Source organism: Maniola hyperantus, chromosome 10, assembly GCF_902806685.2.
Source record: "Maniola hyperantus chromosome 10, iAphHyp1.2, whole genome shotgun sequence".
Lineage (NCBI taxonomy): Eukaryota > Metazoa > Arthropoda > Insecta > Lepidoptera > Nymphalidae > Maniola > Maniola hyperantus.
In genome coordinates, this window is record NC_048545.1 from 8,747,173 (window position 1) to 8,761,385 (window position 14,213).

The following is a 14,213-nucleotide window of genomic DNA, read 5'->3' on the forward strand; positions in this document are numbered from 1 at the left end:
CTTAAAAAAAATTGAACGGCTGAACGGATTTGGATGAAATTTGGATTGGAAATAGATTATACCCTTGATTAACACATAGGCTACTTTTTGTCCCGGGTCAAAGAGTTCCCGCGAGATTTTGAAAAATGTAAATCCACGCGGACGAAGTCGCGGGCATCAGCTACTATTATAATATTTTTTTGTAGAAAACCTTCAATGGATTAAAAATAAACGTCAAATGTGCTCGGTGGCTATCATTCAGTGTTAGACACTGAGTTAGTGAATTAGTAGGCTGGATATGAAAATACCTATTTAAATAATTTGAAATTGGACATTATATGGAGTCGGCATGCTTTAACTTTTTTGCATGTTTTTATAACTCGACCCATTTACATAAAAGAATGTGTCCCTCAAGTATATTGCTCCACAGAGGACCGATTAGAATGTATTTTCTGAAATTGTCGATAGGAAAATTGTGGAAAAACAACGGCGACGTCGGATGGCGGAAAACAATAAATTTTCTGTACATGTTAAAGACAGGCAGCCAAATTACATAACTTATAATAGTACCTATATACTCGTATGCTTGGAGGCTGGAGCTATGCTTGCAGTTTCTCAACGTGATCAAATCAGAAATGAGGAGCTTCGTAGGAGATCCAGAGTAACTGACATAGCTCAACGGGTTGCAAAGCTGAAATGGCAATGGGCAGGGCACATAGTTCGAAAAACCGACAGACGGTGGTGTCTCAAGGTGCTAGAATGGTGACCTCGCGCCGGAAAGCGCAGCGTAGGAAGACCCCTCACAAGGTGGACAGGCGACATCTAAGAATAGCAGGAAGCCGCTGGATTCAGGCGGCGCAAGTCTGTGTCGTGTGGAAGTCCCTATAAGAGATCTATGTCCAGCAGTGGACGTCTATTAGTTGACAATCATGATGATGATTATAATATATTAGTTTATGTAAGTTAAGGTCTAGCAACATTTAAGTGTATGGGAATGAAAACTAATCATTTGTTTAGTGTCTTCTTGTAGTTGTTACTTAACCCTCATCAAGGGTTTTAAATAGGTAACTGTGTGTTTCATGTTGATGTGAAAATATTATTTATTATACTTATTATCACCTATCATCATCACCAACCCATCGTCGGCTCACTACTGAGAACGGGGCGCCTCTCATAATGAGGAGGGTTTAGTCATAGGTAATGAACCACGCTGGCCAACTGCGGATTGGCATGACATAGGGTACTTATTGTACTTTCATCTTTTACTAACATAACAAAATGCTTCAATATTTTTTTCATTTAAGTTACACAAAAGGTAAGCAGCTACAAAGAAAAGTTATCTTGAATCTTTTATTCTATCTCGCCATGTAATTTTAATTAAAGTTGAATACCTAAGCGCTAAAAATGAACTTTGTATGCAAGCTTGAAACATATTAATACTAGACACCGAGGTACTAGACGATGTTTGCGACTACGTCCATGTGGATTTAAGTTTTTTATAATTGCGTGGGAACTCTTTGATTACTGTGGATATAATAGTTATTTATGCAACTGTTGTATAAAGAGGGGCATTAAAACACGAAAGTCGGGTTTATCTTTAGTATGACTTGAGTGTTTTAATATCTAATTATCACCAGTTGCATACAAGACTTTATCTACACCCATAATATTATGAATCCTCTATAAAAGATTCTGAAACAGTTAGCTTATTGCCAACATTAAAACACCCAATATCTTAATAACCATTAAAGCATCCAAACAAGTGTTATAATGTTGTACTGAATTTCATTATAACACTCCTGTGAAAAAGAGACAGCGCTATACTGCTGGCATAAATCTGTCTCGTTATGCCAGCAGTATAGCGCTGTCTCTTTTATGTCACTTCCAGAGGGGTGATTCAGTATTCAACGCAGAACAAGATGCTGAATGATAACCACCGATCTCATTTGACATTTATTTTTATTCCATTGAAGCTTTTCTATGGAAAATTATTTTAATGTCACTCAGTGAAGCAGCAATGTAGATCAATGTCAAATGAGCTCGGTGGCTATCATTCAATGTTGGACACTGAGTAAGCGAATCAACTTGCAGGTCTTTAATTGTAACTAAACTTAACCTAAATCAACGCGAACGAAGTTGCGGACATCTAGTTGTTTAATAAGCTGCTAAGACCTATATGTACACCTATATTATTATTATATGTGTTGACAGATTAAAATCAGTACATGAAGATTATGTTTGATCGTTAATAAAATATATGTTTTTATTTTTTACTAGGTTAAAGACTTCTTTAGATAACTTAGATCACAAGTAGATTAAAAAATTAAGTACCATATTAATTTTTGTAAGTAGAGACTACCCAAAAGCATAATAATAAAAATGCTTTTTAAGTTTACACAGACAAGAAGCAGATCAGTACTCATATTATGCTGTGAAATACGCAATCATAAAAGCTATATTATTGTAAAAAAGGTCATAACGTTGTCATTGTGAACTTTTACCTTGATTAAAATTCATTATTCCGTATGATTAAAACCGCCTCATTGTGTATTGCTGTACATAATAGACTTTACGATTGGCATTGTGTCCTTTGTTTAGGCTCTAAAAGAGCTATTGTGGTCGTCTAGACGAACCCTTATACAAACGTATCCTATACTTTAAGTAAAAATTTTTTAAAGACTGTTATCCTTTTCATTAGCTTTACATTTTGTGTTTTTCATTCAGTTTTTCAACGTACGTTTCAAGTTTGTACTATAATTAAACCTATTAGTAGGTAATAAGTGAGAGTAGATTTGTAAATTCTGTCAAATAGTTAATTCTGTTATTCATTGCTTAACGTTTTAGGTATGGTTTATACAGAAATGGCAAGTGGCGGAGACGTGGCACAATCACTTTCCCGTTAGGGTGTGTACTGAAAAGGAGTACTGCGTACACTTGCAACGCACCTATACTATAGTGCTCCCAAAACAAGTAGTCGAATCTGAACATGTGACACCGTCAACACAACAAAAGCTTTTTTGCCGACGTCAGGAAAGCCTACAAAATCATAAGAAAACTAAAACTGGACTCGACCACAAGATAATAAATACAGAAGAGACATAATATTTTCAAATTTTATAAATGTTTAAACTCAAGCTTAAGTCTAAACAAAGTCTAAGGCTGAGATCTATAGAGCGCACTTTGTCTTTGCTCAGACTTAAGATTGAGTTAATACGAGACAGATTTATGTGAGAGATATACATCTGTCTCGTTTTATCTCTGTCTTAAGTCTAAGCAAAGTCAGAGTGCGCTCTATAGATTTTACCCTAAGTATCTCAGCCTGAGTGTAATAATACTACCTAGTGGAAACCAGCTAGTATTGCACTGTCATAGTGTAATACTCAAAATCGAATGCCAAATTGTAACATTGCCCCTGATCAGTACGTTTGCTGGGTGCCTGCGCTACGTCCCCTAGTGTACAAACTACAAAATGTCTACTGACTAAACTATGTTAATGTTATTATGAACCAAGGCCAAGACTATAGATAGGTACCGACAAAATATTGTGTTCACGCCACGTCGACCGCAGCGGAGACCAATCCTTAATCTAAGTCTCCATCACGTCCCTGCCACTTTCCATTTCTGTATAAAATATGCTTTAAAAAGCTGAAGAAAATTAATTTTGTGAAAAAAAGATGTTCTATTTTTTAAAATAAATTTTCGTATGCAAGTGACAGGGCGGCTCTTTATAAAACTTTGGCAAAGGGATTCATCAGTTAATTGAATGAGAATTTAAGGGAATTGTTGGTTAACGAGCGAACTTCTGGCCGAAATGAATCTAATTAATTGAGAACTTTTTAAGTTCGTCACTGTTTGTGATAGCTGATAGTGGTTAAAATTTTGAACGATGATAATATTATATTTATTTGAAAACTTGAATGTTGTAACTTGTAATAATCCTATTCAAAGCTAGTCTACTATTTTGTCCTATTACAGAAGAGTTGAGTTGAACTTAATATCATCTCTCACTATTTTGCCAAACTAAGTCTTTAGATTTTAGTATTGGATAAGTTGTCTGTGTTATACGCGTTATAGATAGACGTCAGAATAAATCTAATATGGCGGATAAAAAATAACATAAGAAGATAGTCATAGTTTATGAAAATATATTATTACAAGCTGATACCTGCGGCTTCGCCGCCCGCGTGAATTTAGGTTTTTAAAAATCCCGCGGGAACTTTTGATTTTCCAGCATAAAAAGTAACCTACCCGTAGTAGCTTCTCCTGGATGCAACTAGTAAGGTATCTCTGTACCAAACGTAAAAACATTCAAACGCATGATTCTTTAAAAACCCCGTGGGATCACCGCGATTTAGGAATACAACTCCTTACAGCATCAGAGTTGAGGATTTGGATCTTCGAGTTCAACGATAAGGGTTTCACTTGGTATAGGAACCTCCAATATCAATTTATAACCGACAGTTTGTAAATCCCATTAGTTCTGGTGGACATGTCTCCTGCATCAGAATTGAGGCGTTGGAATCTAAATTTTTATGGGACTGTCGCAAAGCTGTTTATCTATCGATTAAAAAAATTACTCAAATTGGTTTAAAATCTCCTTTTTGGAAAGTCGGTTAAAAAGTAGCCTATGTTACTGTTTGGCTCATCCTCTACTTGCCAATGAAAGTCCCGCCAAATAGATTCAACCGTTTCGAATAGTAGCCCGTTCAAACAGACAGACAGACAAAAATTTTAAAAACGTGTGATTCAGTTATGGTACAGTTCAAATAACCATAAAGCTATTGAGAAACTAGATGTATTTTTAAACAATCTTTTTTATATGAGCACATTTTTAAAATTTTTAACCCAGTATAGCTAATGCTATCTACATAGTAATAGCACTATTGAAATCACTTATCCACTGTATGGGTTGAATATGTATGAAATGTACTTGTTACTAAGGTCTAGACTGCTTAGTCAGTAAGTCCTTTGATCCCAAGTTCCTCACTTTATCTATCAAATTAATTCAAGATTACTACCGTCTTAAGGAAAAACGTGAACTTCCTTCCTTTTTTATTCAACCCGCGTGACGGAAAAAGATAAGCTAATTACTTATTGTGATTTACTAGGTTCGTGGAACAACCTGTTTTTTCTTGGCAATTATGAATAAGTACCGTTTCTTAAAAACAGTTGCTGAATTATAGCTGGATTTTTGTACAGTGCCTTTAAGTTGAGCGACTTTAGCTTTTAAGTTAGTTAGCCCTATTCTTTGACCTGAAACTGGCTGAACTCTCAGTAGGTAATTTTAGCAGCTGCATTTCATATACTATCCAATGACTTCTATTGGTAAGGAGACACTATCTTTTGAAGCATGCTCGTAAGGTTACCACCACCGCTTCAATGCCTAGTACCTGTTTAGAAGAGATATAATCCGTAGACGTCATCCACCACAACACCATTGTGCTATTAACTGGACAATTTAACTTTTTAATTGCGAATTAAGATAAAGTGGGCCGCAGGGTGCAAAGGTTGGACACGGCATCGCAATTAATTCTATGAAAAGGTTTTTGATGTTTCAGGATAATAGCTTGAAGAGTTTAAATGAAATTGTTTATTATGAAGTGTTTTTCTCTATGCTTTTAGATTAGCTTAATTAACACTGCGTCAAATGACTCTTTCTACAAATGATTTGTTATATTTTCTTCATAAGTAAAAGACGAAGTTATTTCGTATTACATCATGCCCATCGGCTATGTCCGCGTCGACTTAGGTTATGCAAAATCCCGTAGGTATTTTAGATTTTCTGGTAGAAAAGGTACCTAACCTATGCCCTTCCCCGGGGTGAAAGCTATTTTTGTACCCAATTTAAAGCTAGCAGAAGGACAGACACATTTATAATATTGGTATGGTTTTTTCTAAATGACAATATTACAATAAAACTTAAAGCTAGCCTTATTTAATTACTATACATATCATGCTCGCGTGGAATGGTGCCAAAATTACATTTCCACGCTGGACAGCCAGGCTGATCCGTTGCGCAAAAAATGAGCCAGCCCTTCTGTCACCAGATGAGACTATTAATCGCGGCGAAATTTCTCGTAAATATTTTTTTTGCACTAAGACTCCATGGCCCCAGGGTCTCCACGGCAAACGAAACAAAAAATATGGAACTCTCGATAAGAGAGGCATACTTACGCCGCTTGCCGTTTCTGCTGCGGCGGCTCCCGGTCTTGATGCTGTCTCCCTGATATGCTTTGGATTATAAATATTTATTACAAGCAAGTCAGTGAGTGAGTCGGGACTTTTCTTTTCATAATTTAGATTGTCGGTTCGAATTTTATTTTACTATTTTATATCCAGGGAATTGATTTCACGTATAAATAAATAGAAGTAAAGCACTAAGGAAGTTTCAGTCCGAAGTAACTAGTAAAGATTTTATTGCGGTCGTTTAATAACATGTCTTTCTATGAAACTAGCATTTGCTCGTAAGACAAGTTTCGAGTTTTAAGCTTGAGAGAGCTCTATCTCATTTCAAGTTAGGGGAACTCGGAGAACTGAACTAGTGGGGACTTTTTTTAAGCCAAATAAAGTGTGTAGAATACTTCTTTTGACTATTACGTTACTTTGGCCTCCTGCCAGGGCAGGATTTATGTCCCAATCGTTATTTCTATGGATATTTTTTAATTTCCGGGTGGAGGCTTTATTACTTTGCAGGGATATCAATGTCTGACTTGATGATGTTAGCACATGTACAAGCTACTTGAACCTTAATCTCAGTGAGCTTTATTGACTTTTAGGGTTACGTACCTCAAAAGAAAAAACCCTTATAGGATCACTTCGTTGTCTGTCTGTCTTTCCGTCCGTCGTGTCTGTCATGAAAACCTATAGGGTACTTCCCTTTGACCTAGAATAAAAAAAGGCAGGTCTAATAGCACAAGTAAAGGAATAAATCCGAAAAGCGTGAATTTGTGGTTACATCACAAAAAATTAAGAAAAAATAATTTGTATTTTCAATTTTCAAAGTAAGATAACTATACCAAGTGGGATATCATATGAAAGGGCTGTACCTGTACATTTTAAAACCAATTTATTTTTATAGTACCTACTAGATTTATCGTGCAAAATGTCGAAAAAATATCCGACGGAACCCTCGGTAAGCGAGTCTGACTCGCACTCGGCCGGTTTTTTATGTTTTTAGATTTACTGTGAAAATACCATATTATTATGTAGTATATTATACTATTTCTTCAATCAAAGTGATCTAAGAAGATAAATACAGTGAATATTTAAATAAAGAAAATTTCTCAAAGCTCGGTTACTCAAATTGTTAAGGAAATTAACTGCCACTGTTATCAGTGACTCGATGTAGCTATTTTCATTAAATTAAGTATGCAAAAACGCAAAATCAATGTGTTGGTGCAAATCTATCATCAATGAAGTGTTTCTTTATTTATAATTTAAATTATTAATTCTGATAATTTAATAAGAATTAATTTGTTTATTAAAGACTTGGATTTGTACCTTTTAAAACTTAATTAAGAAAAATTTAACACTTTACTTAAATATTAAGAAACATTATGAATAGGTGTGTGGTAGAATAGTGTGACCAACAAACTTAACAGTCGTATGAAATTGCAAAATAATAATGCAATCAAAATAATATGTGTGGGAGTATAAATGTGATCCCTTGGCGAACTTTGTATAAATGGCATTTCAAATAGTTCCATTCCTAACTTAATCTTAATTCTGCTTTGAACATATTCAATGTAAATATGACAATGGAATGAGGAGCGGGGCTGGTTAGCCTGGTATCGGTGTATGGCACTCGTGAGATAACTGAACACGGCGTCTTTGTATACAAATGTAAAATTATTAAGCGACGAAGTGTCTTAAAGGAGATACCGTCCCTAATATTAAGGGTTAATACTCATTTTATGAATATAACGATCCAAGAGATGAGTAGGTTGGACGTAATCTCGGATTCGGTTTCGAATGGGGAGACGTCGTTGCTACCACGTTGCTACGTTGTACTATAATATTTTTCAGGGTTCCGTACTTCAAACCGAAAAAAGGAACCCTCATCATAGGATAGAGTCGCTTCGTTGTCTATCTGTCTGCCTGTTGTGACTTGTGTCTATCAAGAACCCTACAGGGTAATTCCCGTTGACTTAGAATCATGGAATTTGGCAGGTATGTAGGTCTTATAGCACACATAAGGGGAAAATCCGAAAGCCGTGAATTTGTCACAAAAAATATATAGTTGTTCATGAACAAATAATTAGTGTTTTCAACTTTCAAAGTAAGATTAACATACCAAGTGGGATATCATATGAAAGGGCTTTTACCTGTACATTCTAAAACAGATTTTTATTTAATTTTATGCATTTTTATTTTGATTATTTATTATATTGAAAAAATACACCTGTAGTAGGGAATCGATCCGTTGCTACGTTGCGGCGGGATTGAAGGACAAGTTTAACATTTATGTTTTAATTCAAGAACTATCGAATAAGTATCTAGTTGGTTTTGAGATTTCAGTATAATTTTGCCTCACATATTGGAATTTTATTGTCTCATAGGTACCATTTCGTTACCATGCAACTTTGTCCGAATGAAAATATTTCGACTCGTCGTTTTCATTAAAATTCGTGATGAGATTTCCCTTCCCTTTCCATGCGAGAATTTTTCCCCACATAATTCAAGGGAAATTAAATCGTTCGAAACTTTGTTGGACACTTTTGTAGAATGAGTGCACGATCGGCTGACAATACGAATTCGAATAATATAAAAGTTTATAAATTGAATTACTCGTATCTACTTCTGCGAGAACGGCGATCGGTTTCGTATAAAGTAACCGCAAAGTAAACGCCATTCAATTTTATTAGGAAAGAACGGGCTCCCTTCGAAAATCCCCGGGAGGCAATCCCGTAAATCTCTATTTGTCGCAACTAAAACAGGTCACGGCGGCAGGCTATTACGCTCCCTAAATGCTGCCGAACTCCCTGTAGAGCGCTCTAATCCACTTCGAACGGGCTGGTGTCAAACGCAGGGCAGGGTTGTTTGTATTGTTTATTGTCGCGATGCCGTAAGCCAAAGACGTCGCCGCCACGAGAGCGTGTTCCAATTGATAGACCCGACCGACCGCCCACTGTAAACTATTATATGCCTCGCCGCAAACGATACTTATCCACACTTTACGAGTGTGTCAACGCTTTACGCCTTCGCACACCTACTACAGAGCTTTATACAGAATTTATTTTGTACATAAATAGCTAACATACCTGGAACGGGTGCAGGATGTCGGAAAATCAGAGTTCCTTCGGGATTTTTAAAAACTTAAGTCCATCGCTAAAGTTGCGGGTAACATCTATTTACAGTACGCGGCAGAAAATATTGTACATCGATCTTCACAGGTTTGTAGGTATGAGTGACAGATACAACGCTCTACAAAGCCGAAATCTCATTCTAAATGTCGATGGATGAAATTCAGTACGGAGATAGCTTGCATCCCGGGGAAGGACCTAGGCTACATAGGTATTCCGGAAAATCAAAGAGTTCCCACGGGATTTTTAAAAACCGAAAACCACGCGGACGAAGTTGCGGGCATTATATAGTTCTTAATACTCGTACCTATATGAAAGTATGGACTATGAGAATATTATTAAATTGAAACTTGTGTGTGTTTCGTGTGAATAATCTTAGCTGGATATATACCTACTTTTAGAGCGATCACGCTCCCATCCGAATCCGTGAAAATAAGGATATAAAAAATATTTACGTCATAATGTCATAAGCTACCTACCATACAAATAGTGACGACTTTGGAACGTATTTTCATGGACTCGGATCGGATGAGTGCGTAACCACCCTTAGTCCAGGATACAGAATTAAATATACATAATATTAGGTATGTGAATTAACATTATTCCATCACTGTTGCTGTTGAGTCAAGTGGTTCAATATTGCTTGAAATAATATGATCGATTCCCGGATTCCCGATCTTAGGCTGAAATCTATGGAGCATACCTACCTATTTTGATTTTGCCAGATTGGAGTTTTAGTTAAAACGAGTAAAGCCCGTTTCCCTCTTAGACTGCATCATCACCTCACTTACCACCAGGTAAGATTGCAATCAAGGGCAAACTTGTATCTGATTTAAAAAAAAGATTTATGCCAGCGATACAATGTTAACTCATTTCAACAGTGTTAAGTCTTAGCAAATCATGCTCTACACATCTCAGCCTTAGATTTGAAGTAGGTATATCTAGTTAGTTCCTTTTACCGTTGAGTTAAAACTGCAATGTGTACAAATAAGAAATGTTTTAATAACTAATCTGTAACGCTAGGAACCTGATATTAATTAAGCAACCTACTGGGTCGTGCATTCGTTATTCATATTGCAGATACGCGTATATACGCGGGCGTACGTTACGTTCAACGGATCGGCATTTATACGAACACATCGGCACAGAAGAGCTGCACTGGAACAAAACACTTAAAACAATATACCGACAGAGCGGCAATCATTTCTGTTTTATCTCAGTTTGCTCACGCTACGCCGCGGAAACTGGGTGTAATAAAAACTACTGTGTGCGCGTAGACGTACGTATTTAAAATGTCCCTTGTATCCTTGTATGGGGTTGAATGTTATTATAACGTACGTCATACAAGTAATTATTATATTGGAATGAAATCAGTACCCTTATATAAATGCGAAAGTGTGTTTGTTTGTTGGTTTGTTGGTTTGTTGGTTTGTTGGTTTGTTGGTTTGTCCTTAATCACGTCGCAACGGTGCAACGGATTGACGTGATTTTTTGCATGGGTATAGATAAAGACCCGGAGAGTGACATAGGCTACGTTTTATCCCGGGAAATCAAAGAGTTCCCACGGGATTTTAAAAAACCTAATTCCACGCGGACGAAGTCGCGGGCATCAGCTAGTTCACAATACTAATAAATATTTAAAAAATCATATATTAATAAAATCTGTGTATGGCAACTGTCAATTCCATAGGTTTCCATTTAAGATTATAAAATAATTATCAGAGAGTAGAGCCTCAATAGCGCAACGGTTAATCCGAAAGATCGGCGGTTCAAATCACACCCGTTGCGCTATTGTCGTACCCACTCCTAGCACAAGCTTTACGCTTAGTTGGAGGGGAAATCTGATATTAGTCATGACTAGTATGGTTAATATTCATTTATAAAAAAAATGAGAAAGTTTGTTGGTCTGTCTGTGTGCTAGCTTTTCACGGTCCATCCGTTCGATTCTGATAAAATTTGGTACAGTATAGCTTGCATCCCGGGGAAGGACATATTTTATCCCAGAAAATCACAGTTCCCGCGGGATTTTTAAAAACCTAAATCGGGAGACGGATATAATATTAACTACTTTTTATGCAGAAAAATAAAGAGCACGCACGTGATTTTTAAAAACCTAAATCCACGCGGACAAAGTCACGGGCATCATCTAGTTCGAAAATACGGACAATTTTCAGAAACAAAAACAATCAGATGTATAATGAACTAGAAGCTTAATTTGCTATAATCCGCTGAAACTGATCATACCTGTATGGTGCAAAATGCAGCAAGCAATATGTATCGCCCGTCCTCCCACAGCTAAACATGCAGGAAAAGCCAGCCACCAAACTACCACTACATTTTCGTGCTATATTGCTTGCTTCTAGTTCATTGTATGTATATCATGGATTTCCGAAAAATAACGCCTGCTTCAATACAACAATCAGAAGAACTCACAGAAGCTCCTTGTTAATTAAAATGGCCCAAAATATCTTTCTGAAATATTTTATGTTTAGATAATTTGTTAAATATTTATTTACCTATTCTATTACTCGGCACTCAAATTAATTTGAACATCTCCCAAAAACGAAGACTCCTTATTTCATCGCTAAACCTCTTATATTGTCTGTTCCCTTTATCGACCTTTTAAGTCCTACAGAGAGATTTAATATTTCATTTTTAAATGCTGCGAAGTTGAGTAGGTATACTACGCGACAGGTCGAGATGGCAATCGGGGAGGGAACGCCCCGCACATCTGCATGACCCCCGTGCTAACCCGGTGCGGTTGAGTGCGGCCTGCGGGTGACGTGTGGGTGGCTGCTTATCCCGATTGCCATCTCTATCTGTCGCGCGGACTATCTTTAGGTGCTATTTTAATTTCGTATACTGATCTAGTTCAAATGAATTGTTAAAAATTGTTAAATGTTAAAAAAAGTCAAATGTAGTTTCCCTACCGTAAAATAGATGGCGTTAGTAAAAGTTTATCTCGCTCTAGTCATTAAATTGAGAAGGCGGGTACCGTCTACCGAGAGTAAAAATGTTGGATTTTTCTGTCAAAGTGCAATTCCTTTGTCTTTCTACGATGATCACTTAAGTAACATATTATATTCCAAATTTACATTACAATTTCTTAGTGCTTAAAGCGATTATGCACGTGAAATACTTATAAATACAATGATAGTAAAATAAGATGTGATACGAAATGCTTGTAGAAATAATGAAATATTTATGCACAATATTATACGCAAGGTTGGTTATGGACTACTATAACAATAGAGGGATGTATATGTACCTAGTAAATAATCAAAGATAATTTTAGGACTAGGTATTAAGATTGGCTGGAATAGCTAAGCTAAAGCTATAGCTATAGCTAGCTAATAAAAAGTGAAGACTTTGTATTCTTGTTTGTGTGACATAATATTATAATATCTACGTGTAGCGACTAAATATAGCGCAGCGTGTAGATATTAGGGCGAGGTCTACGCACCTATTGACGCCTACGGCGTGCTACGAGAAAAGCTAGGTACCCGTTACCTGGGTCGTCAAATAATAATATTACAATCTAAATTATTATATCTGTAGGTCAAGATTATAATAATTGCTCTATGGGTCAATAAAAAAGTCTCAGTAATGAATGAGAACAACAACTATTCAAAAAACAATAGATGTAAAATGAAGAAAGAATATTTGGATTGGAGTGTACTGGTTTTCTTGATAAGAAAAACTTGTTTTATTGTTTCAAATCAAACAAAGAGCAAGTTCTACAATGTGACAATAAAAATGTCTTCAACGCCTGTAGGTATTTTTGTTTGGTGGGTACTCTATTATATAGGTACATTATTTGAATAACAAGGACTAACTATAACTAAATAATTTATGTTGTAAGATTTATTTTTATTTTTTTATTTGCCCAATTACGTAAGTAAGTACTTAATAATAAATTCGGCATGCAAATAGCTATTATGACGTAGAAAAAGGCTAAAAAAGGATTTTTGAAAATTCAACCGCTAAGTGGGTAAAATTGGGGTTTGAAATTTGTGTAATCCACGCTGACAAAGTCACGGGCGTATTCTTTAAAAGACAACCCAAACGTAGTCAGAAAAGAGCTAGCGATAGAAAGAGAGGTAACATCTAGGTAAATATAGCGGTAGGTTATAAAGAGCTGTGCGTCCTGAATTGCACTGTATTGTTTCGTGGCAAGAGTTGCCATTTATTTAAATGATTTTGCGGAGTGAGTCTTCTGAATGTATTCAGAGGCCACACTTTAAAATTCTCATGTGCTATTGACTTATTTTATTGTAAAAAAAAGTTTAGCGGCTTGATTGAGAGGTTTGATCTTAATGTTCATAATATTTTAAAAACAATTTCCTTATTTTGTCTTATTGTTTCAGATCAAACGAAGAAAAAACAACTGAAATATGACAATAATAAGTCTTCACTATACTTTGAGATACGATAAATAATTTGATAAAAATGTCAAAAACAAAAACAAATACATGTGAGACTACATAGAAACAACCGACGGGTGGAGCTTACCACTAAGTAGAGATCTCAAAGAATTTCAACAAATATGTATGGAAGAAGATACAATGTTTTTAATAATATAAAAGGAGTCTTAACGAGCGAAATGTAAGATTCGGCTGGATTTCGAAATATCAAATGTCTGTTGACATTATGGCTGGGGAATCACGGAGACGAACGAGAGCCGTTGCCATGGAAACTGGGGGACTACCGCTGGTTTCCACGTTCGCACTTCTCACTATAGTTGCAGGTGAGTAAGTTCGTAGTTGGAGAAAAGTTGTTCCCTTTGTGGTTGGAAACGCTATCGGATCTTTAGGTGATATTTGATTCGAATAATAATTACTAACAGGCTTTGGTGTAACGTTTCAAGTTAACGTTAACTAGTGATCGCCCTTTTCTTCAAACTTGGCTTGACACACTACAGTGTGTCTAAAC

General features: G+C 36.2%; 1 protein-coding gene across 1 annotated transcript in view; it reads left to right on the top strand.

Moving 5' to 3' along the window:
* LOC117985916 (lachesin-like) overlaps window positions 1–14,213 on the top strand; it is an 84,617-nt gene that overhangs the window by 11,403 nt on the left and 59,001 nt on the right. Inside the window, exon 2 of the mRNA XM_034972713.2 lies at window positions 13,649–14,028. Coding sequence (XP_034828604.1) covers window positions 13,917–14,028 — 112 coding nt within the window. The 5' untranslated portion in view covers window positions 13,649–13,916. The remainder of the gene's footprint in view (window positions 1–13,648; window positions 14,029–14,213) is intronic.